This window comes from Podarcis vaucheri (genome assembly GCF_965113315.1).
Source record: "Podarcis vaucheri genome assembly, chromosome: 7".
Lineage (NCBI taxonomy): Eukaryota > Metazoa > Chordata > Lepidosauria > Squamata > Lacertidae > Podarcis > Podarcis vaucheri.
This window is the reverse complement of record NC_138765.1, coordinates 60,114,507-60,139,333: the sequence shown is the minus strand read 5'-3', so window position 1 is coordinate 60,139,333 and position 24,827 is coordinate 60,114,507. Positions and strand designations below refer to the sequence as shown.

Here is a 24,827-nt window from a genome sequence, read left to right as displayed (position 1 = left end):
TCTTGCTACTGGATGATCATCAAAAGTCCCAGCCAATAACGCTTTAAAGCAGGTGCAGGTTATCCAGCTGCTTTTTCATATGGCCTTTGTTGGAATGCAAGGATTTCTAAGTGCTGCTCTTTCTGCTCAACAACTGTCTTGCAGGCAGCTTAAGAGAAGCTTACAGGAAGCCTGGGACACGCTAGAGCCGTGATTCCCAACATGGGGCACACGCCCCACGGGGGGCAATTCGAGAATGAGTTAACAGTGAATGGCCTTTTAGGCTTCCTCTACATGAATCAGGATTCACTTTTTGAATAATAAGAGTTATATGTCACAGGGGACAGGGCAATAGGATTTTAGAGATGCTTGGGTAGGGAATGGCCAAAAAAGTTGGGAACCCCTGCTCTAGAGTATTCCAATCCTGGATTCACATGCAGTTCAGTCCTCTCCATGGTCAAAGAAATAAGCCCTACTGTGCTTGATGGGGCCTGTTCTCAAGCAAGTGCACATATGGCTGCATCCTTTTTCAGGATTCCTTCAGCTGGAGAAGGGTAGGGCAACCGCAGGGGCCAAATCTTTCATCAAAACATATTACAGCCACTTACTTCTATCCTTATTTCTTTCAGTCGGGGAATTCTGCTGGTTATTGCTGTCACTGTTGCCTGAATGCCTTCGTCTTCTGCCTTTAATCAGGACACTTCGATACACCTTCCAAAAGCCAAAGTTGTGGTAGATGAAAGAGAAGAATTACAGAATATTACTCCCTTGTCTCAATATAAACAGAGGCTTCATATATAAATGTTAATTATTTTATAGAAAACTCTAAATATGCTCTATTATACGAACTGCTGCAATCAGGACCTGGACCATTCATTCCAATGGGACATTCCTAGTGAGCAATGATTAATTTCTGTATGCACTGCACATAGTCAGACCCATTGAAATTAATGGGCACAACTAACGTAGGGTCACTATATTCAGTGGGTGTTCTACACTGATGTGGACTTTCTGGGGGGCAGGCGGGGTAGGGACCTGGAAAGCTTTCCAGTGCCCTCAGTTGACTGGGATCTGATTTATCGTGTTTTATTTGATTTATATTTAGCAAAATCTTTAAATGGTGAAATGAGAAGGAAGGAAGATCATTAATGCATACTGGTTTAAAACCAACCAACAAATGAAAAACCTGCTTACTTGGCTCTTAGCTTGTGGCTGGGTCCTATAGCAGCGCATGATGTTCTGAAACGATGTGTCTTCTTTTGTAACCTAAAACACAATAGGGGGATTCATTGCCATAACTAGATCTCTCTTCTTTCAAGTTATTTAGCACCCCCTTCAAAATGTACCTTTTGTGAACCTTTACCTTTGCTATTACATAAATGGCACACATTAAGAGCTGGTCTAAATGCCGGTCCATCATGAGTTCAGAGCACTGTACCAGCGAAAATTCAAAACATGTCCATATTTTCTTCCTCAGCTCATCCGAAATATCCAGTTTAAGACAGAGATCCCGCAGACGGATGCTTGCTAAGTGGAATACCTAATACAGAGAGGAGACTGTCAGAATTACCCTATATTAGGTGTTTATAGAATTCTGTGTTTCATATCTGTTAATGAACCATGTACACTAAGGTCACTGGTCCTACCTTGGTATTTTTAACAAACGTATGCCATATCTGGACGCGGGTGGCGCTGTGGACGCGGGTGGCGCTCTGGACGCGGGTGGCGCTGTGGGCTAAAGCCTCAGCGCCTAGGGCTTGCCGATCGAAAGGTCGGCGGTTCGAATCCCCGCGGCGGGGTGCGCTCCCGCTGCTCGGTCCCAGCGCCTGCCAACCTAGCAGTTCGAAAGCACCCCCGGGGGCAAGTAGATAAATAGGTACCGCTTACCAGCGGGAAGGTAAACGGCGTTCCGTGTGCGGCTCTGGCTCGCCAGAGCAGCGTTGTCACGCTGGCCACGTGACCCGGAAGTGTCTCCGGACAGCGCTGGCCCCCGGCCTCTAGATGTGAGATGGGCGCACAAACCCCAGAGTCTGTCAAGACTGGCCCGTTTGGGCAGGGGTACCTTTACCTTTTTACCTTTATGCCATATCTACATTTTCCAACTAAACCAAGTGTAAGAGAACATTTTGTTGTTCTGTTTTAATGTTTTACCCTCCAACGATCCTATCAAGGATAGGTGCTGTAAACATTCAGAGACTGAAAACATCTGTTGTTTGTTCTATTACTGTGGATTTTATAATGGAGTTAAGAAAATGCATAATTCTTAAGATGAAGTTTCTTGGTTAATTCAAAGAGACCCTTTTGAAGTATCTTCCTTGAAAGGGGTAATAAATCATTACCAAACAAGTGGCAAAATGTCTGAATGTTGTCATTTCCTTCTCGGAACTGCTATGACTGTTAGTCCCTGTTAGTCAGTTTGGTTTATTGTGTTTAGCAAACAGCCATTACACACATAAAAATGATGATAACAAGAATACTACTACTAATACAGTGGTACCTTGGTTTGCAACTGCTTTGGATTACAACTGTCTTGGATTACAACCACGTCAAACCTGGAAGTGTGTGTCCTATTTTTTGGATTACAACCCCTTTCTAAAAAATTACAACCATTATTTTTTTTTTGAGGCCACATTGGTGAAAGCGTGCCTTGGGTTACAACCTATTTTGGTTTATAACCAGACCTCCGGAACAGATTATGGTTGTAAACCAAGGTACCACTGTAGTGGTTTACATTTTTACTCCTTGACCTTTAGAAGATAAACCATTTCCCATTCCCCCTTTAAGTTTTATTACACAAGTTTGTAAAGCCGTGGCAAGATATGTGGATGTTCTAAAGTATATATATCTCTCTACATCAGACAACAAAAAACAAGTCTTTGCAAAAGACAACCTTCCCTTCTGGGATCAGGATTTGTCAATCTAACAAATTTATGCTTTTTTTTTTATTCCACTGTATCCATCTCTGCCAAGGTAGATTTACCAAATGTTAAAATGATAGCCTTTACACAGACAAGACTAAATGTCCTTCTATTAGCAAATTGGACGGGCCAACATAAAGGAGTTCCTAAGAAAGATAGAGGTTGTAAAAATTTGTTCTGCACTATCTCCAGTGATCTAAATTAGTCATGGCCCACAGTGGTGCTCCAAATAACAACTTTGGCAATACCCTAGTCTTACAAAGTTCTAAAGTAGGCTGAACCAAGTTGCCCCCTTTTGTAAGGTGGAATTGTAATAGTCCATTTCAAGTTCTACCAGCTAATAGGGTGCTTGAGTGGACCTGTGCAGACCATTTCCCTGTCCACTGAAAGACCACACTGAGATACTTACAAGAGAATACTTGCTCCCGTGTATTTCCATTGAGGGACCAATTGTGAGTTTTCTTGGATTTGCCAAATATCATACATAACTTTTGCTTTTTGGGAATTTATAGTAAGATGCTCATTCTTGCAATACAAGCTGAACCAATTCAGCAGTCTGTGCAAGCCCAATTGGGTGCAGGAAATCAGGATTGCATCATCTGCATAAAGGTGGACTAAATATTTCTGATTTTTACTGGAAAACAGTGCTCACCTCTTAGAAACTCAGCTACATCATTTATAAATATATTGAAGGGGCAAGTAGACATCATTGTCTTACTCCTTTTGTAACTGGAACAGTGTCAGATGGATGCCCTCCATTTATTCTAACTCGCAATGATTTGCCAGAATATAGCACCATTATGCATTTGAAAAGCTGCATACCAACTCCCATTGATTATAGTTTGCTCCCAAAAGATAGAATTGAAAGCAGCTTTCAAATCAATGAAAGCCACATAAATATTTAGCTGGAATTGCAAGACATGTTTATCAATAATATGCTTGAGCATAAAGCAGTTGTCTAAATTTGACCTGCCTGAGCAATAGCCAGCCTGTTCAGGAGTGAGTAGTGTTAATAACGGGTTCTACTGAGGCTGGGTTTTCTATTTTGTACTTTTTGTTTCTTAGTCAATAGACTGTAATGAACATTGGAACTGATACAAAAAATGTTGATGCCTATTATAAAAACAATGCTTTACTATGGTCACAAACCTAACATATGTGAGTTGTATTCCTTAAGCTTATATACCCAATTTTATCAACAGAATTTCACTTCAACTATTATTTTTCAAAAAAGGTGGCTGGAAAGCAACCAAGGAAGAACAAAGCCCCCTTTTTAACAGGAATGTAAAGCCAGGGAATGCTATGGGGGTGGAAAAATGGGTTGGGAAGAAGAGAGGCATCCCTTTCTAGGAGAACATCTGGCTGGTTGGCAGCCAAAAATGCCCTTTGCAGATTCGATTCAATCAATCAATCAATCAATCAATCAATCAATCAGAAGCAGTTATGGGGTGGTACTCTGTATAAATGTGAGAAGCACAACAACCTATTCTAAATCACCATCATAAAAGGTAAGAGATTGCATGAAGTTCAAACTAATATGTCTGAACATGACTGAGGACTGAGGAATGTTGCAGTAAAATCAGCTAGAACAATGTGGATTTTGAACTCTTATTTACGATGGGCAGAGTAGACTTAGAAAAAAATGGTCTGAGTTTATCATACACATCTCCCTGTCTGAGGATGTTCTTACTCTAAGAAAGCAAGCTTGGATTTCCAGCCAAGTCAGCACTGTAGTGACACATGTGATTTTCTATGCTGGATGTACCTTTCTAAAGAAGAGTGCGAGTGAGCCGGCCTTCCTGGACTTAGCACTGCTACTGCCCATTTGCTGCTTTTGTCGCTCTCCGGGAAGGGCAATCTGCTGGAACTGGCCTTGTAACTGAAGGGCTGTGCCAGTCATTTGTTGAGTACTGAGAGTCCCAGCAAGGGTCTGGGCACTGAGAGGCTGGATGGAACTGGGCAGTGGCTGGGCCTGCCCACTTACGTTGACCTGGACTGGAATGAAAGTTATTCCTCCATTTTCATTGGCAATGCCTGTAAAAGGAAGAGCAAAGGAAGAGCAAAGAAATGCTGCAAATGGACAGCTGGGAGAAAACCGAGAAACAATTGGAACAAAAGGTGCCTACTACTTAGGGAAGTATATGAATATGTATACATACTGAACTTTGAGAAAAAGGGGGGAAGCCAATTTGTTTCTGGGAAGTCTGAATTTTGGGGACACTATTTACTCTCTTACTTCTACCCTACAGACCCTCTCACCCTGGTCTAAAAATAGATACCTCAAGTGTCAAAGGTCAGGGTTAAAAGTTGCACCTTCATTATATGGTAGAAGGTGCAAACATACTTTCGTGGGAGGGAATTCCGCTATTTAGGGGTTCCAGAGAGTATGCTCTCTTCTGGGCTGCCACTCACCACTGCCCCCCCCCTTCTGAGGGTGGAGGAACTCCTAAGAGGGTCCCTACTGAAAAGGGGTACCTTCAAACTCTTCAATTATATGATTCACCCACTTCACTACAATCCTCACCCCAACGATGGCACTGGGAGCCACCGTAGTGGTTATTTCCTACATCTTGCAAAGACCATGCATCCTCCTTACCTTGTACCGGTATTGTAACTGTCTGTCCATTATTTGCAGTCACAGTTGCGGTCGCTACAGTTACTAAAGTCTGCCCAGGCACAGGAGTGACAGGTATTGTTTCTGTGGAGACGTTCTGAACAGACATTGTACTGATCACGGGCTGCTGGGAGACCCTCACAGGAGTCCGAGTGGCCTCAGTAGGGGGGTCATTATCAACAAAGAGCCTTCTCCTCGTAGGGTTACTTGTCGGAGAGCTGTATCTCTCATAAAGCGTGGTTGGAGAAGATGAAAGGCCTGCAGATTGACAAAGAAAGTGGGGGGAGAAGTGCATGTAATTCAATGCCTTCTTGTTAAAAGTTTAATCCCACTCAAAACATCAGATTAAGGGCTCATGTACATTTTGTATGTGGCAAGGTTGTCAGATTATTTTACTATGTCAATTTCATGGAAGAGAATGCTCCTTGTGAATACGCCATTGTAACTTACAGCTGATTATTATCATCCTCAGGCCTTTTTCCCAATATGATTATGCCCTGTCCAATATGAGGTGGTGTTTAAGCAGTAATATTCTTGATGTGCAAACACTGAGACAAGATGCACCTTGTGATAAGCTGAATAAATCTTACCCTTTCCCAGTGTTCCAGTTTCAGCACGAATCTCATTCAGTCTCCTTGGGGTTAAAGGGGAACCTGCCACACTGTTCCCATTTGACTTTTCAAAATACTGAGATGGCATTACCTAAAAACACAAGATTCGTGCATTTTTTATCCTTGCAAAACCTCTTTAAAAATGTTGCTCTCTGTAGTCCAGGTCAGCCATTAGAATAACATTTTGTGGCCTTTTAGAGTTTTTTCTCCGTGCTGCTTCTTGTTGATTTTTTTAACCTCCACTGTTATGTCCAAAACAGGAGTTACCATTTACCAAAACTGCTCCAAATCATGGTTTTAATCTAGTGCAAACTGTGGCTAATGATGTCCCAGACTTGCCTACAACCCAAGATTTGAACAACAGTTTTGGGAAACCCTAGGAAGCTGTAACAATAGTAAGTTGGGATCTAAATAGAAAATTCCAGTTATAAGCAAACTGGGATGGGTGATTTTAATGTGATCCGTTTTCTTTTTTTTTAAGAGACCATACATTTATTTAAACAAATAAACAAACATGTAGGAAGAGGAAAGCACACAATCTCATAGCATGGTTGAGATATCTAGAAACATGACATCTGATCTGTGCCTTACTGTCTACTATACATGTCTATACATGTCTTCTCTGAAGCATGTCCCATTTAATTCAATGGTACTTACTCACAGGAAGGTGGTACAAGACTGCAGCCACAGTACCAGTTAAATAAACACGATTAATCTGTTTTCTAGTTACTTCATGCAGGAGCCAGAAACTCCAGTAATAATCTTGGACTGCTGTGACAGACTTCAATGACATTCTAATAGAACTAGATCAGTTGGGCACATTGGAGGGGAATAGTTCTTTACTTAATGTACATATTTAGATTTTCTTAAAAATTGCTGGTTCAGTGTTTTCTTGCAGAAAGTAGTGAGGGATAACGAGCTGGATCTGCATGAAAGTCTGCTTAAACCTTTATGATGAGCCCGCTGCCAAATAGTCTCCCCCCATTTCACTCACCCTCTTGCTCTCACTGGGCAAAGAAAATGAGATACCAAACAATCAAATGATGTCTAAAGGAAGGAGGACCCATTACTGACCAATAGCAGGGCATGAAGACTCAAGGGATGGTTGTGCCCATTATATTAATAGAGGCTAAGCTGCTGGCAGTTTTAATGTAGAATTGGCTGAACACCTGAATCCATGCATCCTAAATAGCTTCACTGACTACAAGAAAAAGCACTGCTGGCAGACACTGCAGACAGTTTTAAAGGAGTTAAACAGGAGTCAGCCCTCTGCTTCTCAGCTGATGAACGGAGGCTAAATCCTTCCCATTTTGGTTAAACAGGCAGAATAAATTCCCAAGTACTAAATAAAGAAGTATACACACACACGGCAGATAAGCCCCATATTTTACCTCCTCACACGTGGGAACTTTATTTTCATTTTCTTTCATTTTGTCCCACAATGGTGATTCCACTTTCCATGCCAGACTTTCTAAAATCTGCTCTTCAATGTGATTGAGGTGCTTCACTACCTCTCTGCAAAGGCCATCTTCTGCTCTAATCAGAATCTCTATCACCTATAACAAATATTGCAAGTTTAAACAAACATACATTGCTATGTCTTTGAAACTACTATGAAATTCAATAGCATTTTTAAAAATTAAAAGGTGTTAACTTCTTAGTAAATTATAACATTTTCCTTGCTGACTTTTAGAAGTCAGAGCAAATGGTAAAAAAAAATTCACCTTATAAAAGTGAAAGGCAGGAACATCAAATATATCGGCGATGAATGGGAAACTATCAGTTGCTTTGTAAGAGTAAATAATTATCTCAAGGCAGCAAGCCATGAGAGATCTGTGAAACACATCATGCTCCAGAATCCCCTAGGATAGAAAAAGTGTTGTACAGTGAAGAATTCAATCAGTTCAGCATAAAAACGCAAAAAGCATTTCTTTATTCAAGCAAGTCCTTTAAAAAAATCTAACACGGTATACCATATTTTTCGCTCCATAGGGCGCACCGGACCATAGGGCGCACCTAGTTTGGGGAGGAGGAAAACAAGAAAAAATTATTCTGAATCCCAGACGCCAGAACAGCAAGAGGGATCTGGCTTCTGGGATAACGTGTGGCTGTTCTGGCTTCTGGGATAACCGCACCAAGCCTCTTCAGGGCAGCGGGATGAAGGCTCCCCCTGCCTGAAGAGGTTGCGCAGGGCTAAGGCAGAAGCCAGGACAGGCGCATCGCTGAAGGGACACTGCACAGTTCTCTCTCTCTGCGCAGCGCCTCTCCTTCACAGGAGAGGCGCTGCGCAGAGAGGGAGAAGGCGCAGCGCCCTTCAGCGAAGCTGGAGAAGGAACAGAAGGAGACCCTTCTGTTCCTCCTCCAGCTTCCAGGTCAGGCGCGTTGCAGCGAAGCCAAGGAGCCTGCATTCGCTCCATAGGACGCACACACATTTCCCCTTCATTTTTGGAGGGAAAAAAGTGTGTCCTATAGAGCAAAAAATACGGTAATTTGCCACTAACTAATTTGCACCAGTAAGGTGGAAGTTGACACTGAGCAGGCAAAGGAAAATGTCTGAGTTATGCATCTCTATCACTCGTTCCTAAACCTCACAGTTATGGCCAATCAATAGGACAAGAAGATCCATGTTCATGAATCTCCTGCACACACAGACTCCTCATTTAATTTCAATTTAGGAAGGCAGCATTTCTTTGTTGGGGAATATGCACACCTCACAGGTCTCATCCACTTATAAAGACAGATCCCTTCTGGGCAATGGACTTATCATGCAGCCAGTGTCTGTTGGTTATTCTGGGACAACTGGGATAACAATACCTGTCAACAATATTAAATGTTTTTAATACTGCCAAGGTTTATATATGAGCATTTTAAAATGACCATTTTATTCACTGTCATGGAGACTGCAACTCACATAGCAATTTCTCTGGAGGAGAGGTTATACTATTGCACAGAAGAGGATAAACTGCTTTGATCTCAAGGCAACAGAAATTTCATTAGTTTAACATTATGTTTACACAAACTACGAGGTTAGGCAATCTTAAAGACCCTGCAGAAAACAATGACTAAATTGGTGCCAGCTTATGGACTGATTACCATAATTCTTATTGTAGGTAAGTATTTCATTTTGTATTAGTTTCTTTTGAAATAAAAGATGTTGAAAATTTATGCGAACTATTCTGACTTACTTACAGATAAATCAGCATCTCCTAGTCTTCTCTTTTCTTGCTCAATGACAGACTCCAATACCTTATAATAAAGGACCTCAGCAAGACGAAAGTGTTTTCCAACAATTTCTGCACATTAAGAAAAGAAATTCAAGACTTGGGGCTAGATTTCGTCAGCTGCCATTAAAAAGAATCATAATGGGGGAGGGGAATGCTTCCAAACAACAACAATTACTTTTAAATCCCTTGAAACAAATAGAAATTACAAACATGTTCTTATAAGGCTATACTGCACTATTTCCAGATGGTTCAGATTTCGGACAGAACACATGTTCAAAGGCCAGGCAACTTTCAAATACTAGCTGCACTGTGTACAGGGATCACTGGAAATATCAGAACACAATGGAAGTTGCTTTATATATGTATGGCCTTACCTTTAGAGAAGCTACCAGGTTCTCCCTGTGACGGTGTTCTCTGACAATAAATGTCATACATTTCTTTCACCCTGTTGGCAATTGACAAAGAAGGATCCCTGGAACAAGCCCTGGCCAGAAAAAAAAACAATTTATTTTTTTTGAAAATTAAGAAGAAAGGGGTGATATGGTTTTTCAGAACACTATGAAGTAATACCACTTTTATCCAGCCATTGTTCATAGAATTATTTTATTTTTAACATACTGCCTTCAGCCAGGGTCTACTTAGGGTAGGGTAGACCTACTGAAACTAACAGGACTAGCATGAAATGCCACCACAAGATGGAACTCTGCATGTTTAGTTTTGCTAATTTTATTACATTTTGTCGTGTTGCATTTCCAACAAATAAACTGATTTACCATGGTAATGAAATACCATTCAATGCCAGTTATAAAAACAGGTATCGTTATTTCATCCATGAACAGGGGAGCATAAGAAGAACACAGTGTATGCTTTCTTATACACAAAGAGGCTACATGTAATCTTAAAAGGTAATTACTCCAGAGACCTGTATCTCTGCACAAATGGAGAGAGGGGGGAAATGACAAAGCTGTTCATGCATCTGTGATCACAATACTATGTATTCTGAAGTAATATAATATCAAACTCCTTCAAGTATTCTAAAAAATCTTGTTTTCTATATTTGGCTTTCTGGTCTGTAATGTTCCAGGAAGATTAGACCAACTCATTTCAAAGCAGTGATTCTACTAACCTGAAAATCTGCTCAAGATTTTCACTAGGGGCATTTTTCAGGCCTGTCAGCATTGTATGAAGTCGGGTCAAGCTGTATGTGGCTATGGAAATAGGACTTGTACACGGGTCGCTCTCCTTTATATACTTTCGACCAGTAAGAGGTGTTGCTATTCTAAAGGATTTTGCCTAAACAGCAGCAACATGAAAATATTTTAAGAACTGAAGTTACTACAATGATTACATAAAAAATAATTATTTCATGATTTAAAATATTTTTAAGCCGCTTTTCTGGGTCAAAGCCCATCTAAAGACCTTACAAGCAAAATAAGAGACAAAGGTATTACAAAATTAAAACTTCAAAATGCTACAAATCAACACTTAACAAAACTGGAGAGAATGTAATTCAGTTAGACCAGGTTTCCTCAAACTCGGCCCTCCAGATGTTTTGAGGCTACAATTTCCATCCTCCCTGACCACTGGTCCTGCTAGCTAGGGATCATGGGAGTTATAGGCCAAAAAACATTTGGGAGGGCCAAGTTTGAGGAAGCCTGAGTTAGACCCTCACTTGGTTAACAAGCATCATATCTGGAATAGGTACATCTTCAGGTCCTTTCCTGAAGTCTGCAACATAGAGATTTGGTGCTGGCCCAATGGAAGGGCCAGAATGGCCGTGGGACCAGCATAAAGAAGTGCATTTCCACCCTGGCAACCCACCTTGCCAACCTGAGGGTGAGCACAGCAGAAGATCTTAAAGTTATTACTGTAAAGCTTAAAACCTTTACTTTGATTTGGGCCTGGAAATGCACCAGAGCAACACAAATACACCCAGAGATATAATTCTGTCACCTACTGACCATGGGCAATAAGCTACTATGACTGTTCTAAGGACAGACAACAATTCACCAACAGAACACACGACAGACCACACTATACTCACTCGTTCAAAATGCTCCTGCAGATTATATTTCACTTGAACTCTTTTGGCTGTTTCCATGCCTGAGGCTGTATTTAAGCATCTACGCAAGGTTCCTATTTCTTCATCTGCATCATCTCCAAGAAATATTCGCTCATCTAGATTTCCAACTGACAATATGTACTCCTCATAGGCCTTGTTGATGGCTTTGCTATATTTGGGTGTGTGTGTTGGGGGGAGAGATAAACAGTGTTGAGTACTCAAAATATAAGTGACTGCAACAGAACAGAGGGAAGCATTTCAGTAAAAAGGGTCTTCCTAGGCCTTTTCGCTTCTGTCATGAGAAAAGTCAAACAGGGTTAGAATTTCTACAGTGTTACCACAGAAAACTGTTGGATCTTTGATTCCTTCTATGATAACTTTTACAAAGTGTAACTACTAAGCCAACATTTATTTCCTCAAAATAATAATTAAAAATGAGACTTTTGTTATAGCATCAATCTAAATAGTGAGAATCAGCACTATTTTTCTAGAAAAAGAGGTGCCGGAACTCACCATGAACACCCTTCCTTGTTCTCTTATAGTCATACCTCATGTTGCGTCCGCTTCATGTCGCATCTTTTTGCGTTATGTCCCGCGGCAACTCGGAAGTACTGGAATGGATTACTTCCGGGTTTCGCTGCTCGTGCCTGCGCAGAAGCGCCAAATTGCGCCGCACGCCTGCGCAGACACAGTGCTTTGAGTTGCGGGCATTTCACGTTATGGCCGGCCCTCCAGAACAGATCTCGTCCGTAACACGAGGTACCACTGTAATGACAATGGAGGGGGACCAGAACTGGGTTCTGGTGAGTTCCAGTTGAAAAAAAGCCCTACTAAGTACAGTGGTGCCCCGCAAGACGAATGCCTCGCAAGACGGAAAACTCGCTAGACGAAAGGGTTTTCCGTTTTTGAGCTGCTTCGCAAGACGAATTTCCCTATGGGCTTGCTTCGCAAGACGAAAACGTCTTGCAAGTTTGTTTCCTTTTTCTTAACACCATTAATACAGTTGCGACTTGACTTCGAGGAGCAACTCATAGAACGCAGTGTACATAGTAGCCTTTTTTGAGGTTTTTAAAGACTTTGGTGATTTTTGAAGCTTTTCCAAAACTTCTTTTGCAGCCATTTGGTAAGTTAAGCTTTTAAAACTTTTTTTTGGGGGGTTGGATTTTGGGTTGGGGTGTTTGGAATTCAAGGACTTGGTGTTGGGAAGGGGTTTGCAAGAATTTGGAAGCTTGTGTGTTTTTTTCTGCATTTTTATGATTTTCTGTGACCATTGGGCCACTCTGCTGTTTTTTAAAAAAATTTCTGGATTTGAATTTCTGTGTGCTGGGTGGCTGGGGGAACAGCTGGGGAGGGGTTTGCAAGAATCTGGAAGCTTGTTTCCCCCCCTGCATTTTTATGATTTTCTGTGACCATTGGGCTACTCTGCTGTTTTTTTAAAAAAATTCTGGATTTGAATTTCTGTGTGCTGGGTGAACAGTTGGGGAGGGGTTTGCAAGAATCTGGAAGCTTGTGGGTTTTTTTCTGCATTTTTATGATTTTCTGTGACCATTGGGCCACTCTGCTGTTTTTTTAAAAAAATTCTGGGTTTGAATTTTGAAATGCTCTTTACAGTATGTGTGACTTTAAAGAGCACTTAATAAACTCTTGTTGTACCAAATTTGGCTTTGTTTGGACTTTTTTTGACCATAGGAACGCATTAATTGATTTTCAATGCATTCCTATGGGAAACCGTGCTTCGCAAGACGAAAAATTCGCTAGACAAAAAAATTCACGGAACGAATTAATTTCGTCTTGCGAGGCACCACTGTACTATCAAAATATAATAAAGTAACCAGTAGATATCTAACTGTATAAGATGAAACTGCTGACAGAACTGCTCTGCTCAGATTATCACCTCTCTAGTTTATGAAGCCAAGATATGGATTAACCTTTCAGGTACATATGCAGATGCCTTGTTCCTTGCTTCCCCAGGCAAGCAATCAAACCAAGAAGTCTTCCATTAAATGTAACCAAAGCCAAGATATTAAGTCAGGGTCCAGCAGCTACATGTTTGGACAAAACGCTTGTTCATCCCCCAGCTTCATCTTGAACCAAGTTATGATAATGCAAACATGTGAAATGATTTGGATCTTAAGTTGATCATTTGTTAATGTAGAGGAAGATATCTGCAACCCTCTTCACCACACCCCAAATCTCCCAACCCCTATAAGCAGATTTTGGGGGGTTAAAGGAAAAGGGGGAGACAGAAAGAAAACTACGGCCCAACCATTGACTTTTAATATTTCAAGGTGAAAAGAGAGCTGGGAAAACTCAACTAATCTTGGGACCTTGGTGCACATTCAAAGGCAAATGGATGATTGGAAGAAGGGGTGGGATAGAAATTTAATAAACACACACAGACACACACACACACACACACACACACAAACACACAGTGGTACCTCGGTTTATGAACTTAATCCATTCCAGAAGTCCGTTCTTAAAATGAAACTGTTCTTAAACTGAGGCGCGCTTTCGATAATGAGACCTCCTGCTGCTGGTGCCCTTCCACCGTTCGGATTCTGTTCTGAGACCGAGGTAAAGTTTGCAAACCAGGACACTACTTCTGGTTTTGCGGAGTTTGTAAACCGAATCGTTCGTAAACAGGACTGTTCTTAAACCGTGGTACCACTGTACATACATACATACATACATACATACACACCCACATAAACACATACATACATTTAGGCAATTTGTCAAGGATGTTCCTGTTTAAAATACCTTAAAAAGGTACAAATGCATTTGAGGAAGCTAAAAAATTATAGCCCAGGATTTCACAAGTAACTAAAACTGAGTGGTTCAAAATATGGTGATTTACAGGAGCAAATTTCATACCATTACCAGTGATAGACTGGGCTTCAAAACTTAGCTCTAAGCGGTGAGAGATGTTGTGATAGATTGAAAGCAAACTAATGGAACCTCTGTATTCAGCAAATTCTGTGACTAGCAATGCTATTGTTCTACAAAACTCACAAGCTTTCTCCAAAGTTTCCAGGATCCAGTAAGCCCATCAGATTTTCTTCCTTTCCCTTTAGAATCTACAAGAAAACAGAACTAGTGCTAAGTGCCAGCAATGGAATAATGACAAATCATTAATGAAGCATAAAGTTTTCAAATTAGTTACATACCTTTTTCTCAAAAAGTTTCCTCACATAGGGCTTCCAAAAATGTTCTTTTATACCCTTGGCTTCCAATACTAAACCATCATGTAAGGAGCAGAGCTCTTCAATGATGCAAGGAGTTTCAGACAACACCTTAAAATCTTTACTATGGAAGTCTTCAGGCAGCCCTATGATATCAAGTAGCATCGGGGTAGGGAGGGGAAGAGAGGAGTAAAAGTATTTTGCATGTTCCAGGTTTACTAAATTTATTATGAAAAAAAAATCCAACACTCAATCAATCTTTATTGCCGTCAAAGACCAGACAACAGAAATAACATCAGCAATAGGTACTACATCAGCACCAAGGAGCGGACGCAGTAGGCAAAATCGAAAATTCCCTATATACTTATTTATATTAAAAATAACACTTTCTCAACTAAAATCTATGATTCAGAGTTTAAAATCAGTATTCATTCACTGACCATCGCTGTCACTGCGGCAAACATTTGGGCTTTTTTGTGTGAATCAAAAGGAATGAAGGAATTTTTGTTTCTTGAAGACTATGATACAAACCATGCTCTTCTCTCCCTTCACTTTTCATCAATCCAGCCCTGTGTATGGATAAACAATATGTTCTTTGGCCTGCTGTATTTTCTATGGCAAAGTTAGAGAACATTAAATGTGCAGATAAAGCAAAAGGGTGAACAACCTGCACTATATTTAATCCTTTTTAGAGTTCCGCTCAGTGTGGCGCACCTAATCTTTCAGTGTAATATTTGGTTCACTACACTCAAAGCCAAACTAAAAAAAGCAAGCTTTTTTAAATAAAAAATTCAAAATAATGAATTTGTAGCATACCATGAGCAGCATTATAAAAAGATTTTTAAAATGTACCTTTAAAACTAGGATTCAGAAGCTCCTTACGATTTGGGCACTGGAGAGCATTTCCATAGACTAGATCGAGGACACATAATAATAGATGGTAGGAATTGACTAAGTCATCACTGATCATAGGGAAATTGCCTGAGAGATTACAAACAAGATTTGAATTACATTTAAGAAGATTTCAGAATTCTCCCCCCCCCAAAAAAAAATGCAAATGACTGTAAATTTTAAGATTGGACAGTTACCAATATTACCTTACAGTCCTTTACTCATGAATCTTTTAAAAACACATACTGTACATCGTTCATTGTTACTATCAAAAAAAAATTGACTGAAAAATAAAGCATGGGGAAATGTTCAGTATTCCCTCTGGGTAAATATAAAAATGCATTCTGAAATATTACATGCTCCTTTTTAGAAGTTTCATGTTAATGTAAAACTACTACTCCTTTCTTACTGTACTTAAGTTCTCACTGTTTAGAAATCAATTTGTGTTATGATATCCTACAACGTATTACAAAGAAATGTTGATTAAAAAGCGCTCCAAACTTTAACAAGATGAGTGCAATCCTTAGAAAATTTCTCATAGAATAAACTAGACTTCTCCAACCTGCTGCCCTCTAGATGTTTTGGACTCCAACTTCCAACAGCCTCAGTCAGAATGAGTGGTGGTCAGAATTAAATGGGAGTTGTACTCCAACAACATCTGAAGAGCACCAGCTTAGCATCAACAGTGTTCATTAATCCATGCGCATATGCAATACTGGAACAGGTATGTAAATACATTATAAATGTAAATGCATGGATCAGACACCTACTGACAACAGATTTAAAACTGTTGTCATATAAATTACAGATAAGTCACATTAATACTGTAATACTATAAACTAAAAACTGTACATATAATAACTTCCAAAGCAGGAGTGTTAGGACAACTGATATTTCAAAGTTCAGCCATATTACTCTCTAATTTCTTATTTGCTATTTTCCTTTTAAAAAATTAAGTAGCAAAACAGTGAGACTACTGCTACTGTTTAATTGCTGCCTCAAATAAAGAACATTTCCACCTTAAAGAAACCACAGATAATACTGAATTACTTAAAATCTGAGAAGCAGAATAACTAATCATCAGCAACTGTATTGTTAATACTATGCTTGTTTACAGTACCTTAGCACTTGTCTTACCGCACACATTAGGCAAGAGGCTAATTCATCTGCACCAGAAGTAGTAAGCAATAAATCTATATTACTTTCTGTGCAGAGAAAGGAAGTTGCAAGTGCTTATCTTTAAGCAAAGCTGGTCACACAGGCAAGCCCAAACTTGTCCTTGAAATGTGGTTGCCATGATAAACGCAGAAGAAACCCTCAAAAACAGTGCAAACAAGGTCCCATGGCTATTTGTCAAAAGCAAATGAAGCCTGTGCATGTGAAACTCCATTTCACAGTTTACAAGCTACATTATCCCATTTTAAAGCCTTAAGTATTCCATGGGAGGTAGCTGCCATTCTTGCAACAACAACAAAAAACAATTTGTTCTCATGGACTGAATAATAAGCTAGAAGACAGAAGCTCATTAATGGTTCTCATTAAATTGCAAGTCTTTAATACTTAAAAATAAAAAGGTTAATAAAAAATAGATAGACAAAAAGTCCTGTAGTTTCTGACACTAACCCCTATAATCCTAGTCAATTTGCTTCCATCAGTCTCCCTTTTTAGATTCAATGTCCAAGCAATTATTCTGTACTTTACTTGCAGAAGTGGGCGGTTTTCAGGGTTGCAATATCTACATTGGTTTTGAAACCCAAGATTCACTATCCAGAGCCAGGTACAAAAGGCATAGAAGAAACGAATTATGAGTCAATAAATTTTTTTTGAGTATCAGAATTCAGCTCACAGGGATATGTTAAACTACAGAGTCAGAAATCCTTGCCAATCTACTTCAAATCATCCAGAGATCTACCAGTAGATCTCAATATACCTTCTGCCCACCCCTGCTCAACTGGTATGAATCTCAGCAATAAAATAACGGTTCTTTTTTCCTTTGAAAACAAATTCATGGTGGGTTTTGAAATAGAACGCATTCTAGGAACTGTTCTACGAACTGTATTCCATCTCAATGAGCTGTGATGCTCATATTATTTTCTTACATTGTAACAGATTACGAATGTTATATATTTACTCAGTCAACCTTTTGACAACAGTTATTACTACAAATAAAGCAGCACATAAAGTAGGACTAGATGTTTAAAGCCAATAGAAATACTCAGTTTAGACAACAATTTTTTTGTACTTATATTATAGTTGATTTAAGCCATCAGGAGTGTAAGAATTGTTAGGACAACAGTCTACAATGGGTGTAAACCAAAGCCTCTTCCACAAATTATATAGACACTTCATACCTTCAGACAAATTAGAGACACTTAAGATAAATCTATACACAAGGTTAAAACAGAGGTCCCATTTAACAGCCAACACCCATAATTCCAAGCTTGTTAAAGAGAACAAGAAGAATGGCTATGCTATTTCCCATCAAGCTTTAAAAGGGAGAGCTTTCAACCAATTTTCAGATACCCAAACAACACTACAAGCAAGACTGTATTAAAGATACAATCCTATGTGTACTTAACTGGGAGCAAGGTTGACTGAAATCAATAAGCTCAGAGAAACAAAACACAATGAAAATGGTAATAAAAGGGACTTTTCAGTAGTGGTTCCCAATTTGTGGAAGGCTTTCCCTGGTGAGGTGAGTCTTCCTTTTTAATAGCTTTCAGGAGGAACTGAAAAACATCCCTCTTTACCCAAGTATTTGATGGACGGAGAGATACTGTTCTTGGAAACCCTGAAATCACTGTTTGAGACAATGATGCTGTGGGTTTGTTTGCTTTAAATACTAAACAAATAATCTTATTACTGATGTGTTTAACACTATGGGTTCCTTTGTGAGGAGGGGAGGGGTAAAAATTGAATAAAGAAAGACAAACCAACACCATCAAAACAGGGACAGCATCCCTCACTAACTATGTAAGGGAAGCGTGGCCATATTAATCACACCTTTTGTTTAAAAGGAAAACCAGAAGACTAGCTAACCAAGTCAAAATCCAAATGAAAAAGGAGGCAGTTATGAAAGAAAGATCACTCTACAGCTTTGGAGCAATTATTAAGGTGCATTGCTATCATTACACCTCTTAAAAGATAGTATCATGAAGGCTATGGAACATCAGTTCTTACCTTTTGCATAAACAAACAGCACCCAGGAAAACTGAAAAACTTCAGAGACTGTGCAAGGCTGTCTCCTTTTTAGTAATGACGCCATAAAAAGAAACAAATTATTATATTTTCATTTATACGATGAAGGATCTCAAAAATATACCACTCCTATAGAAAAGTCAGATACACTCTGGGCTGTATTGTGAATGCTGCACACATAGATTTCCTTATTCTTTTCCTTCTAGATTGACAGTTCAGGAGCTTTCAGGCTAGGAGGGAAATTGTGCAGCACATACAGTCCTCATAGTTCTTTGTTTCATTAAACAGGGCAAGGATACAGAGAGTATGCATGGCCATCTAATTTTGCCCATCAGTCAGAAGCCTGGAAAGACACTTAGAAGCAGGAGAGTAACTGATGGTGGGGACAGAGAAAGGGGACAGGTGAACTAGTGCAGATGAGCGAAGCAAGGATTGGGGAGGGCATTCCCTAAGAAGTTAGCTAACAAAAGGTACTAAACATATTTACTTAGGTTACAATGAAACTAACACGCAACTTACTTCCAATTAAATGGGGTCAGAATACAAATCTTAGTTTTTTAAACAACAACAATGTATTAATACCTTAATTAATATAAGAAATCCATACCTTTGTTTTCTTCCTCTCTGCTGGCGTGGTTGGTCATCTTGAGGGTACTTGAAAATATCCTGAAAAATGGGTTCATACTTCTTAAAAATTACAGCAGAAACTGTAAAGTTTCTTTCTAATCTTGTGGTACGTTCTCTGAACTGGGAGGGTAGATTTGCCATATCTTCCCATTTCTTCATCTTGTTAAAAAATTCTATCAAACTGAAGACATTTAGATTATCAGAAATATAGTCTTATGAAGTATCTTTCTAAAAACTGATTGTGATTTATGTAACTTTGCATGACTACAATAGAAAATATGCAAGGAATCTTAATTTTCAAACGCTTTAATAATTAATTAGGAAAACGAAGGACAGCCTCTTTCCTATTTTAAAATTTAAGTAGCTAAGACTATCTGTGTGTCACTGCTGTCTATTCCTCTGAATGTTCTCTCCCCCGCCCCAAGTAGAACAACATTTATTCAATGTTACCCCCATAAAACATGTGTGATGTTTCCATTTTCAACTCTATTATAGCCTCTCTTCAATTATGGTGATCACATATTTTGTGATTGCTTGTTAGCCAGTCCTATGGCAGACTATGCAACATCCTGTAGCTTTAAGGCTACTTTAAGGAAAATTGCTATAAAAATGCTACGTAGGCGAAATAGTATATTGCCTCAAATGACATAGGGTTGTATAATTTTTTGAAGGTATCTTATAATATGACCCCAACAGGGATCATACTACCCTATTGGAGAACCTCCCACCATCTATACAAAGCAGTGATAGATGAGACAAGTTGGCAGGATTTAAAAGCAATAATTACAACTAAAGCACACATCAAAGAAAAAGCAACACATATAGAGATATTGTTTCTAATGCATGAAAGTATCTTAACTTGCAATCATAAGTGATCTCAGACTGCCTTAAGTATTAGGTCTCACCTGAGAGCCAGTGTTTCCACCTGCATTTACTTAGTTACTCTCTTTCCTTTTCTCATGCAGATAGTCCATTGTCTTTTATCCAGGGGCATAGGAAAGGGGGGGGCGGGGACCCCCCCAGGTACCATCATGGAGGGTGTGTGTGTGTGTGACAAATTATCAAGGAACAATTACTGCCCTACTAGGGCAGTTCATAAAAAACTTTTTTTTACAAAATGCCTGCTCCAAAGGTCTTATCTTACTACACTGGGGATTATATAGCTATAGATGAAATTTCATGCATATCAGTTAATATCTTGACCCTCCTCCACGAAAATAGTTGTTTACTTGGCCATTTTCCTATGTCGTGAAGGCTGAAATTTCAATTCAGTAGAGCAGGGATATTTATTTATTTTTAAAAAGTTTTTTATGAACTGACCTACTGCCTTACCCTCCGCTGGGCTTCCTGGGTCCTGGAAAGTTGGCCTATGTGAGGAAATTGAGACCAGGCCAAGTAGATTAGGCCTTGCCTTGCCTTCACCCTGCCCCCTACACGCAGCCGATTGGCCAGCTGGGTTGGGGGTGGGGCGAAGGCAAGGCCAAATCTACTTGGCCCGGTCTCATTTTCTTCACATAGGCCGGCTTTCTGGGCTGCTGAGGAGGCCTGCCAAAGCTGCTGCTTGTCCTGAGCACCCCCTTTGGGCCCCAATCCCCCTCCAAAAAGCCTCTGCTGCCCCCAAAAGTGGAGCGTGAAGGTCAAGGGCAGTGCTGCCATCCCATCCCATTTTGCCTGTGCAGGGCGCCAGGAGAAGCAGCTCAGTGCCACCCTGGGCACTCTGCAGGCCAGCCTCCCCTTTGCCCCCAACCTCCCCTGCATGAAGGTAGGACCCCCCAAAAGCAGTTGTGTAATTAAAAGATGATGTTTATGTTTGATGTATTATAGTATGTTAATGTTTGTGTTATTATGTTGGGCGGGGTATAAATAATAAATTATTATTATTATTATTATTATTATTATTATTATTAGAAAAATCAGCAAAGCAATTCTGTGGCTAATTGAACAATTCCTTTAAATAGGGTCTATTAATGAAGTTCACACTTTTGACAATCAGTCTGATGCTTTTGCAGAAAAATATTCCTAAACACAAGACTTTTATTATTTATTCCCTTTCAGTCTCCCATCTTGAGGCTAAGTACAGCAAACTGTACATTCCCACCTCTCTCCCCAAGGCTGGATTATTTACTTCTGTGTGCTCGTGTATCTGTGTCTCCCTTGTATCTATTAGGGACTATTCTCTCGCCTTTCCTTTGGTATCTATGCTACTGATTACCTCTGCTGTTTTAATTTTAGAGAAAGTGCTTTATTTAAAAAGGATCTGTACCATAGAATAACAGTGGTAACAATACATTGAAGACAAGTAAATATTTTGGGGAGGGTGTTCCCAGAGCCCTAGCGCCACCATCCCTAAGAGGATAAAATGGGCGGACTTTGGCACTCTTTTGTCCTGTCCTCCCCCAATGTCTTTCTCTCTATCTGAGCTGGCTCCCTGCCTGTTACGTTACATGCGGGGAAACCCGTGTGGGGTCTGTGTAAAGTCTTCAAGCTATTCCTGTGCACGCCTGACAAATCTGCCCCATTGTCAAAAATTATCTTTCCCCCCACCTCCAGTCTCTGTTGTTGTGTGTCCTGGCTGAGGGGAAAAACAAAAGACAGATGGCCATCGGTCAGGGATGGTCTAGTTGAGATTCCTGCATTGCCCCAGGGGTTTGTCTAGATGACCCTCAGGGGTCGCTTCCAACTCTACAATTCTCTGGTGCAGGCTTATGCAGAGTTTTAGGTACAAGTTGGATGCAAGGGGTGCATAGGATTGCAGCCCATCTTATGCACTGTTGGCTCGGGAATAAGTCCCATTGATCATGATGAGAGTAGATTGCTGCTGTGCAGTCCTATTTTTTAAATAAATGTTTTCCTTTTCAGATAATACAGAGCATGGTGAAATCACGATAAATAAAACCTCCCCTTCAGTAGTTTCAAGCACTACTACAAGTTCCACATAATATCTGTACTGCATTGTTTACTGTGACAGCACCCGCACTTTGGAACTCCCCGCCTATTGCAACAAAGCATGTGACTTGCTAGACTCTTTTTGGGCACCTGCTAAAAGCATTCTTCTTTAGGCAAGCATACCTAGATGCTTAGGAAGTTGAAGTAATTTTAATCTTAATATTTTAGCTTTTGTACGTTTTAAAGTAGGATTGTTAATTTTTCTTGATTTTACTGCTGTGGTTTTTTTGTTTTTGTTTTAGTAAACCACTTTGCAGGTTTTTTTAAATGAATTTTATTAAATAAATAAACAATAAATATAAATAAAATAACACAAGCCAAAACACAATCCATCCTGTAGGTTTAAGTATCTGTCCATAGTCGCCTACTTGTTATCAGAGTCCCAGAATCCACATTCCTTTGTAAGAAAATATGAAATAACGTAAAACCATTTTTGCAGGCAATAATAATAATAATAATAATAATAATAATAATAATAAATCAATTGGGGGGGGGGACGACAAGAAATTTTCCGCACTGGGTACCAACTGACCTTCATATGCCTCTGCTTCTATCCCCTTTTACAATCTTCATTCAAATTGGAGTATCCCTTTCTGATTGGCTTTCTAGTTTTTCTTTCTTTCTTCCCCTCAGTGATAATCTCTCACCTAGTTCTTTACCCTGCTAAGCAAATTTGGCCATGCCTCCTGCCCCACCCCCAATTTTTTTGGTCAAACTGTCTTGCTAAAACTCTTGAGCTGTAGTATATTAATGCTAAAATCTGTTTAAGCATATTTGCTACTGAAGACCTGTTCTCTTATCAACTTTCTATTAAAAAAACTTACCCAAGTATAAGTCATTTTTGTTTATTCTGTCCATTCTAATTGCTTTTACCTATGATCTCTATGCCAATCCAATGATTCTCATATTTTTTTCTAAAAAAATATTATTTATTTCTTGCATTACAAAACAACAATAAACAGTATTGGAACAAAATCTATCCTCCCATCATTTCCGAAGACATGAGGTCACATTATAAGGAGTTCACATCCCTTAAATTGTTGTATTGCTTTTGCATGGCAATTACGGTTACCACATCAATCATTTACAATATGGAGGTGGTCCCATGCTTTCCTCTTTTACACTGTACATCATAAAAGCATGCCAGTCCACTGAAAAAGTGTCTGTTTCATTCCCTTTACTATTTTTAGTTTACTGGTTATTTTTTCTGTCAGAGCTTATTATCATCCTTCTTTATACCATGTGGTCAATGTCGCATCCTCTAAGAATTTCCAATACCTAGCTGTTACTAGCTTGGCTGCTAATGAAAGATGGCAAATAAGATGCTTAAAATGCATATTTGTATTGTCCCCTAGGTAAAGATTAAGTGAAGCCAACTCAGGCTTCTGACTATATTTTGTTCAGCTATCTCTCTAATTTGATTTGAATGCTTCCTCAGGTCTACCACATGTTCTGTGTCCCCATTATTCCCCCTCTTTCTGTCTATAATTAATCTGGTAAGTATCCATGATCAGACAACAATGTTCATGTATGTGACCATGTGCATGTTATTCTAGTCCTACAGTGAAATTAATGGACCTAAATTAGTCATGTTGATTAACTCAATGCATCTCCCTCTTTTTTCCTCTGCTGTAAAACTTTTCACCTCAAGTGTAAGTATGAAATGGTACAGAAAACAGAACTTTGGACAAGCTGTGCTAAACAACAATGCTGATGGAAATGAATCACTTTTTCATTACAAAAATTATTCATGCCAACATTTAAGCGGTTGATGCATGTTTGTATTATTAGTTGATATACTGCACTTAAATAAATGTTAAACAAATACAGTATATCTGACAGGAAATAAATATAAACATACTGTTGTTACAAAGGGTCAAACAAGCAAGAGCATTTTTAACAAGTCAAAGTGATTAAAGTCACTTGAAATATTATATTTGATCCCCATACAGCTAACGACCTGAGGGCATGCCTAAGTCATGATAATAGTCTCACTAGTTACTTACTATAGCAATTCACACATTAGTATCAATTCTAAAACTTTCTGATTTGTTAAAATAGAAGTTACCTTTGTCCTGAGCAGCGCAATATTCTTATTAAAGATACATAGTTTCCTTCAACGGTTCCTCTGCTCACTGTTGGGACAGCTTTTCTGCAAGCCACGTATAAAGAACATGCTAGCCAATGTAGATCATTTCCCTGTTACATTAAAAGAAGCAAAAGCAGAAGTTGACTCCTCTCTAACTCATATGTCTAAAACAGAAAGGCTTTATTTTGTTACAGCAGGCGTCGCTAACCTATGCCCTCCAACTGTTGCTAGATTACACTCCATGTTCACTGGAGCTGTTGAGAGTTGGAGTGCTAACATTAGAAGCGCTACATGTTAGCCACTCCTGAACTACAGATAAGATGAATGATCAGGGAGTGGAATGAGGTTTCAAAGAGCTACATCATGGCATGTTAAACTACTCTCTGAACGGAAAGCATCAAGGCCATATCACAACCAGCTTTTTAAAATTATTTATACTTATTAGCATAATATGGATTCTCTATGTGCCTCTTGGAAGTTCCT

At 39.5% G+C, this 24,827-nt stretch overlaps 1 protein-coding gene across 1 annotated transcript in view; it reads right to left on the bottom strand.

The window, feature by feature from the left end:
• Nucleotides 1-24,827, bottom strand: part of RBL2 (RB transcriptional corepressor like 2) — a 31,042-nt gene that overhangs the window by 3,415 nt on the left and 2,800 nt on the right. Inside the window, exons 2-19 of the mRNA XM_082232862.1 lie at nucleotides 24,324-24,454; nucleotides 19,290-19,490; nucleotides 18,665-18,729; nucleotides 15,446-15,574; nucleotides 14,579-14,739; nucleotides 14,424-14,488; nucleotides 11,391-11,577; nucleotides 10,473-10,639; nucleotides 9,721-9,830; nucleotides 9,312-9,415; nucleotides 7,847-7,984; nucleotides 7,514-7,678; nucleotides 6,102-6,213; nucleotides 5,494-5,769; nucleotides 4,663-4,931; nucleotides 1,343-1,519; nucleotides 1,174-1,245; nucleotides 588-690 (exon numbers count right to left, since the gene is read on the bottom strand). Coding sequence (XP_082088988.1) covers nucleotides 588-690; nucleotides 1,174-1,245; nucleotides 1,343-1,519; nucleotides 4,663-4,931; nucleotides 5,494-5,769; nucleotides 6,102-6,213; nucleotides 7,514-7,678; nucleotides 7,847-7,984; nucleotides 9,312-9,415; nucleotides 9,721-9,830; nucleotides 10,473-10,639; nucleotides 11,391-11,577; nucleotides 14,424-14,488; nucleotides 14,579-14,739; nucleotides 15,446-15,574; nucleotides 18,665-18,729; nucleotides 19,290-19,490; nucleotides 24,324-24,454 — 2,632 coding nt within the window. The remainder of the gene's footprint in view (nucleotides 1-587; nucleotides 691-1,173; nucleotides 1,246-1,342; nucleotides 1,520-4,662; nucleotides 4,932-5,493; nucleotides 5,770-6,101; nucleotides 6,214-7,513; nucleotides 7,679-7,846; nucleotides 7,985-9,311; nucleotides 9,416-9,720; nucleotides 9,831-10,472; nucleotides 10,640-11,390; nucleotides 11,578-14,423; nucleotides 14,489-14,578; nucleotides 14,740-15,445; nucleotides 15,575-18,664; nucleotides 18,730-19,289; nucleotides 19,491-24,323; nucleotides 24,455-24,827) is intronic.